At 37.7% G+C, this 12,906-nt stretch overlaps 1 protein-coding gene across 6 annotated transcripts in view; it reads right to left on the bottom strand.

Moving 5' to 3' along the window:
* arhgap22 (Rho GTPase activating protein 22) overlaps positions 1–12,906 on the bottom strand; it is a 21,459-nt gene extending 8,553 nt beyond the window's left edge. The window contains exons 1-3 of one of the 6 annotated variants that reach the window (XM_057341315.1): positions 12,811–12,906; positions 6,501–6,700; positions 4,206–4,293 (exon numbers count right to left, since the gene is read on the bottom strand). In XM_057341315.1, coding sequence (XP_057197298.1) covers positions 4,206–4,293; positions 6,501–6,700; positions 12,811–12,853 — 331 coding nt within the window. In that variant the 5' untranslated portion in view covers positions 12,854–12,906. Of the gene's footprint in view, positions 1–2,031; positions 2,514–4,205; positions 4,294–6,500; positions 6,701–10,332; positions 10,471–12,810 lie in introns of those variants that run through there. The other 5 variants (XM_057341314.1, XM_057341319.1, XM_057341318.1 and 2 more) reach the window with 5 other exon arrangements.

The raw sequence follows: 12,906 nt of genomic DNA, 5'->3' as shown, positions 1-12,906 counted from the left end.
CTGAACATTGATGTGCATGTTTAACATTCCTCTGATGGTAAGACCCAAACAATGTCATGCTTCGCAGCCCACCCTTTAATACATGATGCATTGTTGAAGATAATGCGAGTGCTTTGGAGTCTGCTCTTGAAGAAGTCTTGCTCTGGTATGACCAGACATTTCTCACCAATGCACCAATAAAAATGTATAACACAGAGTATTTGAATCATTAACATTTAACACTAAAATGTTCATTTTGTTGCATTTTTATAATAAATCTCCTATTTGATATCTTATAAACACTGTACTTATTATCGTTTGAATATATCAGCAGATTTCTGTTGGATGCAGAGAGAAAAGCGAAGGTACAGTGTGTGGTTTGGGAGGACATCCAGCACGACAGGCCCTCAGGCTTTCAGATGAAGACAATGATCCAGAATTTTGCAGACACACTTGCCTTTCTGCCTGGCAAACGCCTGCACCTTAATGTGTTCACGACAGCCAATCTGAATGCAGAACAATGTGCTTTATATTATATACAGTGTATTCTATATTTATTATGTAAAACCTTTCATTATAGCATTAATCAGACATTATTGAATTATATTCAATGATTACCAGATCATTCAATTTGGTCAAATCTAGTAAAGCACTTGCTTAACACAATGCATGTCAATTGAGTTCTAGTAGAGACATTTTGCACTTTAGCTAAAACTCTAAGGCCCGGTTTCACAGACCAGGCTTAAGGCTAGTCCCAGACTAAAATGAATGTGAGACCTGTCTAAACTGAATGTAACTTGCCCCAAAATATATTAAAATATATCAGTGCCATTGTTTTGTCACAAGATGTTCACCAGTAATGTATTCTTCTAAGGTATTTTTATAAAAGCGACATAAATATCTTAATTCAACCAAGGCATATTCCTGTCTTAAACTAAACCGTGTCTGTGAAACCGGGCCATAATCTCTAAATCAATATTCTGCAAACATCTGCTATTAGTAAATCCAGCCCCACTGGTTTAGTTCCGTGAGCCAGCAGACAGAAGGTGGCCTGTGGTGGGCCTCTATTTCCCGATGATACCCCATGAGTCCAACCCACATAAAATCAACTGACCCTCAATAGCTTTTCTATCATCTGACAACCATTAGCTCTTCCTGTGTGTCATAGTCCACTCACTTTAATATCACAGAGAATAGACACTGTATTAAAGAGCCTAATATCAAAGTGCTTCAATATATCAACCAAAGTGCTGGTCCTAATGCTAAGAGAAACACACGTGGCTTAACATTTACTTTAAAAGGACCTCGCAAATTGTGTTTGTGATTATAAATGTAATCATCGGATATTTTTGGGAAAACGTTGTACAAGTAACTAAGACATTCTATTTACGACTGACAACCAGAAAGTAAGCAATGCTTTTTGTTTTAACTTTAAAGGGATAGTTCACCCAAAAATGAACATTCTGTCATCATTTACTGATCCTTGCGTTGTTTTAAAGTTGTATATATTTCACTATTCTGTTTAACACAAAAGAAGATATTTTGAAGAATGTGTGAAACCAAATAGTTCTGGGGCACCATTGACGACCATAGTACCATTTTTCCTTCTATGGTAGCCAATAGAGAACTGTTTGGTAATAAACATTCTTCCAAATATTTTTATTTGTGTTCAGCAGAACAAATAAATGTATAGAGGTTTGGAACAACTTGAGGGTATGTAAACCATGACAGAATTTTCATTTTTGGGTGAACTGTCCCTTTAAGCAATGTGTCTACAGCAGTGAACACCTTCAGCATAACTCTGACAAAATTACAGGACCTTATATTCATGCAAGTCTACCTCGCTCCTCGCAGCCCATTCCAAAAATATACGGCTCATAAAGCCACAGCTTCCCAGTTTCATGCTTTTGACACTCCAGATGTTACACCCCTCACAAACATCAGCCGCATGGATCCAAAATACATTTACATGAAAACGAAACATCACTCCTCACACAAATCTCTTATATCGACCGCTTTTATACCAACACTATTTGGAAAGTGTGTTCTTACCCTTAGCACGAACAGATCTGTGCTCCTGCAACTTGCAGCAACTGAGCCCCATGTTGGCACACGGGAGCCAAAGAGGGCAGTTCTACAGCTGTGCCATGCTAGTTACATCTCTGGCCCTCCTGGAAGGTGAATATGCAACACAGTTGTGTGTCGGCAGCATTTGAAGGCAGTTGAGAGAGCAAAACGGAGAGAAAATATAGAGGCAAACAGATAAACAGGACAAAGAAAGTTTGCATGTAAGAGAGAGAGAGAGAGAGAAATAAAGGAAATGTGAAAGTGAGGAGAGAAAGAGAGAGAGAACGCAAAGAACCCAACAGTACCATCACAGCCACAAACCCGAAAAACAACTTCTCTGCCTGCTTCATTCATTCATTCAAAAAAGAAGTCGTTGAGCTCCTGTTTTCAACCTTCTTTCTTTCTTCTCCGCCCCCTTGGTCTATCAGACTCGCCCTCGCTCACCCTCATGAGCGCCGCCACCACCACAGTGCTCATCTTTGCCAAACACTGCAAACATCCCCCAAACACAAACAGACCCAGCTAATCAATGTGTGTGTGCGTGTGTGTGCGTGTGTAGTTGGGGGTTGATGTGACTTCATGTGGAGGGGTGGTTTAAAATCTCTGCCTGATGCACAAACCTCTGCATGTTGCCTGGATCTTTCCCCCTATTAAATCTAGCAGCTTATTAATTAAACCGTTCCCTCTTTGAAGACATTTTTGGAGACCACATGCACAATGATCTTGTGTGTGTATGTTTGTGTGATACGTGCGTTTTATTGCAGACTGCCAGAAGGCTTTAGATCAGAGCTTTTAATGTACCATACTGCTGCCTCTACAAAGTATGCTTCGGCTTCTCCAGCGTGCTGTCAGCTGTAAGGACATGCTCAAATCAGACCTCCGCCGTGCAACTCCACTCAAGTCTCCGGTCGTGTTATTGTGTCAAGAGCGGACATAAATGGAGCCATTGTTTGGGTGACTGACGTGAAATGATCGTGACTTGTGACGAGCAGGATTCATTTGATGCTGTATATGACAAGACTACTAGAAAATCACATGGTGTCACTTTTAGTGGAGAAACAATTGAGATTTCCTTATCTGTTGGATTGCGAGTTTTAACATGACATTAGTTAAGCATGGAGGTGTCAAGGCATAAAACAAAGAACTAGCTTCCACAGTCTTTGGAGAGTATGTCTAAAGGTTTAGTTCTTAAGAAAAGAATACAGACACCTTGACCCTGGATGCCAAGTGGATCCACGTGTCTTTAGCTTGAACTTTTAGGTTCTGCTCTGATTGCCGTAGCAGCAGCTTGTGATATTTACTTGTTGTAAATGCAAGAATTCCCTCATCAGTTATTTTACGACAAAGAGGGAGGTGAGCCTGAATGTTGCTAGGCATCTAAATTAAACATTCTTGTAAACTTTTGTAAAAAAAAAAAAAAAGGAAAGCATGTCATTTTACTATCGCTAGCCATATCTAAAGCATCGTTTCAAAAGAGTGCCAGAGATGATAACTGCATATGGCTTTGACTACACTCTTTAAAAAAGGGTGCTTAAAAGGTTCTTCACAGCGAAGCCATAGAAGAACCATTTTTGGTTCCACAAAGAACCATTCAGTCAAAGGTTCTTTAAAGAACCATCTCTTTCTTACTGTTTTATAATGCGGGTGAGTAATTCATGACAGAAGTTTCATTTTTGAGTGAACTACTTTAATGACACCATGCACTCATAATTTGTGAATTCCCAGTAAGCACCTTGTGTGCTTCAACAGAAGATTTTAAGATAGAATATAATATTTCTTGTATACCAGATTGTAGTCTTAAGTGTTGGATCCGCTTGCAGATGGTAAGCACCCATCACATTATTGAATTTTACTCTTCGCACAGTCACAACTAACCTTTATGTTTTCTCTCAGAGGACAGCACATGCCCTCTAGTGATAGACTTGAGTACTGAGGAACCAGTATTTCATTAGTATTAATATGCAGGCTCTGGCCTAGAGCAGTTATTTGCTTATTTTCACCAAATCTTCCTTCTTGAATGACAAGTAAAGCACAACAGTGAAGATGATATATACAGTATGTATATATACTGTATATATAACATGCTGAGATTATGCACTGATAGCACAAACCTATATTGATGCGATCAGAAAGCAGACAATTCAGCTATTATCTCTTACCTGGAACAATCTCAAAGAGATGTCGCCCTGTTTCTTCAGGATTGGCTGTCAGCTCATTGACTTGACTGCCCTGCAGTGGGATACATCCCTGGAGGAGAAAAAGAAGGGGATGTAGAATTTAAACAGATGGTGGGAGCCTTCAAGGTCATGCGTGTGGTTTTTAAAACTTTTTAATTATTAGGGAAAAAACTGTTATTGTACAGTCGGGGTGTAACAGTATATCATGGCACGATATACTGTGATACAAAAAATAATCATATGTACTGTAGATTTTTTCTTTACATTTTATATCTGTTTAATCTTATTGCGTGAGCTGCCAACAGGTCACCTGTAAACATATATAATGTTTTAATATTTTGTTGTTTTTTTCATTCCTTAAACACATGTAAAATGTAAAACCCATTGGGTGCAGCCAACATTCTTCAAAATATCTTCTTTTGTGTTCTGCAGAAGAAAGAAAGTCAAACAGGTTTGAAATGACAAGAGGGTGAGTAAATGATGAGATTTGAATTATGACTTTAATTATGCCAAATATATTCTTAGCATTGACCTATTTAAAGGTTCACTAGGTTCAGTAAATTTTGAATATTGTCACTTGTATGCACCACAAAAAATGTTTGAAAAAAAATGTCAAAATATCACACTGAGTTACTTTAAGATATTGTAATTTGATAATTGATTAGTGCTAGTGATCAGCACCAGGGAGCTCACTTTGGGACAGATAAGACAGTGTGAAATTATAGTTCTCTGCTGTGCATGGCCCTATTTTACGCTGTATTCAGCAATGCTGAGTCATGCACAATTAGACCCAACCACTGTCAAATCATAAATTATGCACTGGACTCTTTTAGCTTATCCTTTACTTCACCGCCCCAGCATTGACACAGCAATGCTGCAGAATCTCATCTGTGAACAAAAAATCCTCTCTGCTATTCAGCTTCAGCTAAATTCAATTTCATAGGGTATGCATTGATAAGGGGAGATGCTTATGGAGTGCAAGCCGAGCACATTTCTGCAGCTCAGATTGAATTAAGATGGGATAGAGGTGGGGCAGAGAAAGAGCAGAGTTTACAGGAGTACAATAAGAGTGGAAGGATGGATGTGCCGGGGTTGCCCGCACCCTGAGGAAAGTCATGCCGCATTATAGCAGCGCGGGGGTCGTAGGTCATCTGCTCTGTATCTGCTAAATGCTTTGACCTACAGCCAAGACGCAGGGCAGGCTGTTGCCAGATTAGACTATCAGGCTAACAGCATGCTGATGTCATCCTGGTGTAATGGAGACAGTAAATACCACATACTGTACATCCGCACAGCGATGACCCTTCCACTGATACAGGTTGAGCACTGGTGGTCTGTTTTTTGGGTTTAGGGGTGAACTTCTGAAGTCATTAGTTACCTCGCTGTCATTGCTTTTATCACTAAGAGGAATAACATATAGATTTTTCAGAGGTAGAGACATTGATCATACTTGAGATAAAAGGTCAAGGTCCTTCGGGATTTTTTCTTCTATTTTTGGACGGATCAGTTTTGCAGTATACAGTTATGGAAAAAAAATAAGAGACAACTTTCAACAGCCAATTTTAACAGAAACAAACCTCAGGGATTATATAAAGTCATAGTCAAAAACGCATGAAAGTTTGGGAAAAAATCTGACTTATTCCATCATATATTTATATTTGAACTGATCCTAAAATACAAATAAGTATTGTGTTGTTTAAACATGAATATGAACTTGTGTTCTTTGCAGTATTCAAGATATGCAAAAACTGCACATCTGTTTTGCTATTTTGACCAATTTGTCCGGTTTCAATTTTCTGCAAATAAATACAGCTAAAAACATCACTGTAAAGAAATTTACAGTTAGTTTTTTTGTACAGATTTTTCATGTGTATAATGTCCAAAAAACTGTAATTTTATTAAATAATCATATTTTTGAAACACAGTCAAACACCGTCAAATTACAGAAAAATACAGCAAATTAACAAGAAAAGGAAAAACGTTTTTTTGCAGTATATTTCTAGCGCCCCAGCAGCCGGAAATTTTCAGTTTTTTTAAATGGATTTTTTTTACAGTCTATTTGTAAAATATGGTCAAATTTTTAATTTTACAGCTGCCAGTGAATATTTTCATTTGGAATTTTGGAGAAATATTGCCCCTATACTAGACAGAATGAAATAACTTAAACAGGTACCTATACATAGTAAATTCAGAAAAGAGTGGTCTCCTATTTTTCTGTATAAATATTCTGCTTTTTTTCTGTCCTTGTCTATTCCCCATTCCAAGTTTACACTGTACCTGTGGTTTGGTTTCTTCTTCATCTTTGTAAAAGTACAGATGGTCTGTTCTGAGCACGAACCAGCGCAGTTGCCAGTTCTTCATGATGCTGCGTTGTTTTTTAAGCCAGCCGGCTTTCAGCGCTCTCTCCTGGAGGCTAGGGGATGACGGCCTGCTGGGGGCACGGGAGAGCTCCCCCATGACCATGCTCTTAGACCTAGCTGGAAACGTAAACATAAACCCGTGCATTTGTGTTCAGAGACCATTTAAAATTACATGCCTTACACATTTTCACCCTTCTCCACTAGTTTGGACATGTATATTTGTAAATAAAATGCCTAGACTTGATGTGTTCGGTAACACTAGCAATTTCCCCACCGCAGCAGAAGGCAAGATGCAGCATGCACACTTTATGCAGGCTCTTTAGCTATGGCATTGTAATAATGCAAAGGCAATTTATTTTGGCAAAGCTTTGAATTGAAATTCTCCCACTTTGGCCAGGGACAACCACAAACCACAGCAAAGTGGATCAGACAAGGCAGCTGTTGGAGAGGTATGTCTCATGCATACTGTAGCCCAGTGTCACAAGCAGCTGCGCTGTGGGCCGGAAGGGAAAAATCAATCCTATATTTCCAGTCTGCTGAGAGCAGCAGGAGAGCCGTAAACATGAGCGTGCACTCCCAGCATTCCCTAGTATTGATTTGATCAGTATTTCTCTGGATTTCACTCTGAAATGGACTTTTTCAACACCCCTCTCTCTCCATCTCTCTAGTCCCACTGATCTAATTTGCCAAGTCACGTCTGATGTTTCTCAAGCCTCCATCTATAATTGCCACATCAGTTGTATTCTGTAGTGCATTTTATGTGCTTATAATACACATTTTAATATACAGAATAGAACATTAACCTCTTCTGGTGCATATTTTAGACCCAAATTTAAAAGAGTGCTCTACCCACATACATTGGAGTAAATTGATGAAAAAGTCTCGTGATTTTACAAAAAAAAACCTGTAAATGTTAACGCTTTGACAATATTGACAATTATTATGCTACTCGAAAGTGGCTGATCTGTGAAATATACAGTGATATTCTTGAGAGTGAGAACTTTCATATGATCAATGTTAGTCCGTTGTAAATATGAAAATTTATATTATTTGTGCGTTCTTTTATGTAACATAAATGTGAAAAATGTGAAACTATAGTGAGAAAGCCGATGTGATGATGCAAAAAAAATCTGAAGATTAAAACGTTCGTTTTTTAAGATATCACAATTAAGGGAACAGAGGTACAATTTTTGTAATTTAATGTTATTTGCTTTGAGATTGAATTTTTCCTGTGCAAAAGGGGCAATTTATTTGAAAAAAGATGGTTGAAAAAAATACATCAGCATAAAGTTGACACCCTGATGTGAGCTATAATTTACAACCTCTAACTCAAGCTCTTTATTTACATATATTTTACAATATATGCATTTTCTAAAAGTGTCAAAAGAACTGCATGACAGGAATGGCTGAGCTATTGTGCTCCATCTATATCAGTGTAAGAGCTGCACACACTGGCACTCTGGTTCAATCACTGTAAGTAATGGAAGCCTCATCAGTGTTAATGTGCACCTCAAAGCCTCATGGGGAGAGTGAGAGTGTACAGATGGGAAGAGAAGGCCTCAGTCATTTGAACACGGTGTCTCTAGGGACACAGAGAATAATGTTTCTCCTTATTAGCCATAAACCAACCAGCATGCAGGTTGCAGGAGGGGTGTAGGGGGTGCAGCATCAGAATTTGACCGTGTTTTTGCACCAATGACAATCCGGATGCGAAGAAATATTATTTTACCTGTACAGTACTTTTACCTTATAATACCACCTATATTAACATTTTTCATTATATTTCCAGCAAATATGAATTTGGCTTGATGAAGGTAAAGTAACACATTTCTATTCTATCAAAATTTACAGAAAGCAAAAAACAATACCAGACTAAATATAAGGATATACAATGATTAAGCAGCTATTAATTTAATATCACATCACCAGACCCATGAATATTTTATCAAAACTTATTTTAGAATGATAGACGCATATTTGGTCCTCTCTGAGATCCTCTCTGAGCTCTGCTGTTGAATGTGAACATATCAGAAAGGATTAAAAATTAATATCAACTATTAATCTAAGCCTGTAACAATCAGGCTACTTAAAATAGCCTTGTAATAAAGAGAATCAGATTAATGGTTTGATACAGAGCATGTCATCGTTTTATGAGGACACCTTGACTATGACATGATAAACAGAATTATAATGAATCTTGTGCAGCTTTTGGTTGGTTTGGATTGCTCATTTTTGCTAAAAGAAGTCAATGATCCTGGTCATTACACCAAGCACTTGAATCCACACCATTTTGCGGATTATAACATAAAATCAAAACCCATGCATTTTTTTAAATAAAGGCAAATGGGATTTTTCAATGTTCTGTCAATAATGTGTAGTACATCAACAAGTATGCATTGCACATGATAAAGTATAAGTGTAAAATGAAAAAAAGGACAATTTATAGAAACACACAAAACTGTGTTCAACTTCCAGTTAATAATACAAAAAGGACAGGGACATGTCTATCGTGATCTGACAATGAAACATATCTGTTGCCCAGGAGCCTGCAAATTACACCCAGCGGGGTCTCAGATCCTAACGTGCTATTTTATGTGCAATAGTGTCTAAAAGCACTGTGAACTTAAAACCCCCATCAAAAGTGCCACGATCCATATGCGGGGTGACAAATGCAGCGAGCAGCAGACAGACAGTGCTCTTCAAATGCTCTTGTTGGCTTTATGTTGCACAGCAGGACAAAAATCAATCTGCAAATAGCTTTTTACAACAAGACGGTATGGCTGCTGAAGCTGATGAGCCTCCATTGTGCATTCAGATGGGACATATTTAAAACAACCACGTAATGCATACATTCTTAAATAGTTCACCTAAAAATGAAAATTCATAGTCATTTGTTCACCCTCATGTCATTACAAACATGTATGACTTTCTTTCTTCTGCAGAACACAAAAGAAGATATTTTAAAAAGAATGTTGGTATCCTAACAACATTGGACCCCATTGACCTCCATTATATGGACAAAACCACCGAGACATTTCTCAAAATATGTTCTACAAAAGAAAAAGCTATACAGGTTTTGAATGAATAAATTATGAAAGAATAAAAGCTACTTTGTGCATATATTCATATAGATTCTAAATGTACAGTAAACTCTATACCCCTCAATAGTACAGTAGATTCATGTGCAAGCTATTGTCAAGTCTTTTTCCACATGCAGGTGGAACAATATTTGACATTAGCCGTAATGATTTATTACCCGTAAGTCCCTTGATTCTAAGTGTCGAAACTACAATTCATCATGGACCAAGAATAGAACATAAGCGCAGTTCACATACTGTACAGACAAATCAATGACCACACCTAAAGTCAGTCTGCATCAAATATGTGTATATGTGTAAAAAAAAAAATCACACCACGAGAAAAGATCAGTGTGCATCAATGTTCTCCTGTATCCCATCAGCTCCGGACAGCACTGAATCTTTACTTCCTGTTTAAAGAGCGTGTGATCCGTGACACACAGACCACCTACACTCATTAACCACTAATCAAGCTGAAACAAGTTACTAAGCAACCGCCCAGTGTTGGATCACCGCCACGGAGGCTGGGAGGTACACTGTCCACAGCATCCCATCATCCAGCACTCCCGGCTGACTGAAAGCCGGTAGGTGCAGCTGAACTAACAGAAGATGATGGGAGAGGCCGATGGATGCTGCGAGTAAAAAATCTGCAGAAAGAATTAAAGTGCTTACCTCTCCTCGTCTGCCTTATCTTGGGGCTTAGCATGGTGTTCATGACTGAATAACACTGTCCTCCATCCACATGTTGGGATCTTTACTCTCTCCCTGAGCCTCGCCCTGTTGCACCTCTTCCGCCTGCTCTGGACAGCATCTCCCTCCCTCTCTCCCTCCCTCACTCTCTCACTATCTCTCTCTCTCTCTTTCATGTCCCACTGGCCCACTGCACCGAGCAGCAGGCTTCCCGGGGCCCCTCCCACCATTATCATGCAGAGGCAGCTGGAAGAGAGACCTCTCGCACGCGCTCAGATCCACCCTTACCCACAATGCATTATTTATCCCACCCCACCCAAATTAATTCCACTCTGGGCCAGCCATTAAAGGCCTGAATGATTACTCTCAATAATTCAGCGAAGCAGAAACAGAAGGTCTTATGCCCCCCTCTGTCCCCCCACCTAATTGGCTCTTTAGTCTGGTAAATGTATCTACATGTGCTTGTGTGCATATGCATCTCTCTCTTGCTCGCTCTGTTCTGCCTTTATCCTCAAGTTATTTTCCGAAATATAACATGCTTGTCATTCATCATCATGCATTTATTATTATCTGATTGAATTCATAATGCCAGTTTTTTTTTTTAAATCCTACACTCACAAAAAGGATGTGTTAAATGATAAGACATTTTAGTGTTATGCTGTTTTAACACATTATGTCATTTTGTGTTGATTGTGAGTTAATGTTAATAAAAAATGGGACAACAACACAATTTGAGTTAAAAGTAACAAAATGCGTTGTCCTTTACTAGACATAGAGATTTGTTAAAGTGATAGTTCACCCCAAAATGTTTATTCTGTCATCATTTACTCACCCTCTTGTCATTTCAAACCTGTGTGACTTTCGTTCTTCTGTAGAACACAAAAGATGATTTGTTGAAGAATGCTGGTAATTGAACAATAGCGGTACCCATTCACTTCTATTGTATGGACACAAAACCAATGCAAGTCAATGGGTACCGCCGTTGTATGGTTACCAACATTCTTCAAAATATCTTCTTTTGTGTTCAGTAGTAGAAAGAAAGTCATACAGGTTTGAAATGATAAGAGGGTGAGTACATGAAGACAGAATATCAATTTTTGGGCGAACTGTCCCTTTAAGAAATGAAAAAGAGATGTTGTTTGAACGGTTTTTAGCAACAATTGACATCTACATCGGTCACAAACAGAATGTTTAACAAAAACACGATGTACTTAAAACAGCTCTATAAAATATTGGTATAAAATGAAATATTGGTAACACTTTACAATAGGATATCATTCATTAACATTAGTAAACATGTTTTTACAGCATTTTCTATTGTTTCTTCATGTTACTTTAAAATTGATCACTAACTATTAGGCACTGACTAATGTTTTATTTTATAAATATTTATTACATTTTGAGATCAAAAAAGATTATTAAATGTTGTAGAAGTTATGTTCATTGTTAGTTCATATAATTAAATAGTGTTATTACATGGCTCGTTGGAATGCTTGATTCTGATTGGCCAGTCGCGACATTTCCAGGTTCGTTATTCCAAGATAACAACTGCTCAAAACTAATAACGCACGGTAACCCGGATACAGCAAATCATTTTGTCCATTTTTTACCCGCAAATTAAATATAAACGTCTTTTAATAACATACTGTATATGACATTATATTTGAAATGATTAATCCAAATTGCCTGTTCGTGACATTTGAACATCGTTCTTACCGTAAAACCGAAGGTAAATGGCTTTTCCTTGTGAAAGGTCTGCATTCGGTAAAAATGAGCTAGTAAAATATTTCAAATTCACATTTCATGTGAAATCCAGTTTATTTCTCATGTGGCAAGTAGCTGTGTAATAAGCGGGATAATGTACAAGCAGCTGGCTGTTATCGCGAAATAAAGCCCCCTTCAGTGTGATACACTGTCGGGGCTTATTTCTGCGATAACAACCGGCTGCCTGTACATTATCCCTTATTAACAACATGTTTTAACAGCATTTTTTAATTGTTTCTTCATGTTAGTTTATAAAAATTGTTCACTAACTATTGTGCACTAATTCGTGTTTTATTTTATACATATTTTATTACATTTTGAGATCAATAAAGATTATTAAATGTTGTAGAGATTATGTTCATTGTTAGTTCATGTAATTAAATAATGTTGACAAATGAACCTTTATTGTAAAGTGTTAAAGAATTATTAGACATGTAATATTAAATAATAATCGAACAGGTAAATATGCTGTAAATAAGCAGCTAAGAGTATTTCTTGGGCGGCTAATATGCGAAAATCATATCATATCAGAAAACGTATTATACTATTAAACTTTTTTTATTATACTATTATATGAATATATCAGAAAACTTTTCATTGTGGTTCAGACTAACTACTACTGTGCATTCAGACAGTATGAACACATCTGTCCAAGCAAGATGACTAAATAAAAAAATAAAACAGTCACATAATTACCCAAAGACCTCCATCGGCTCCTTGGTAGTGAGGATTTACTCATTAGGCTTTTCAATCTAACTTCTTCATGTGTGTAAAACGTGAAACTAACTTCCT

Source organism: Triplophysa rosa, linkage group LG9 (genome assembly GCF_024868665.1).
Source record: "Triplophysa rosa linkage group LG9, Trosa_1v2, whole genome shotgun sequence".
NCBI classification, from domain to species: domain Eukaryota; kingdom Metazoa; phylum Chordata; class Actinopteri; order Cypriniformes; family Nemacheilidae; genus Triplophysa; species Triplophysa rosa.
This window is presented reverse-complemented; position numbering and strand designations above follow the sequence as displayed.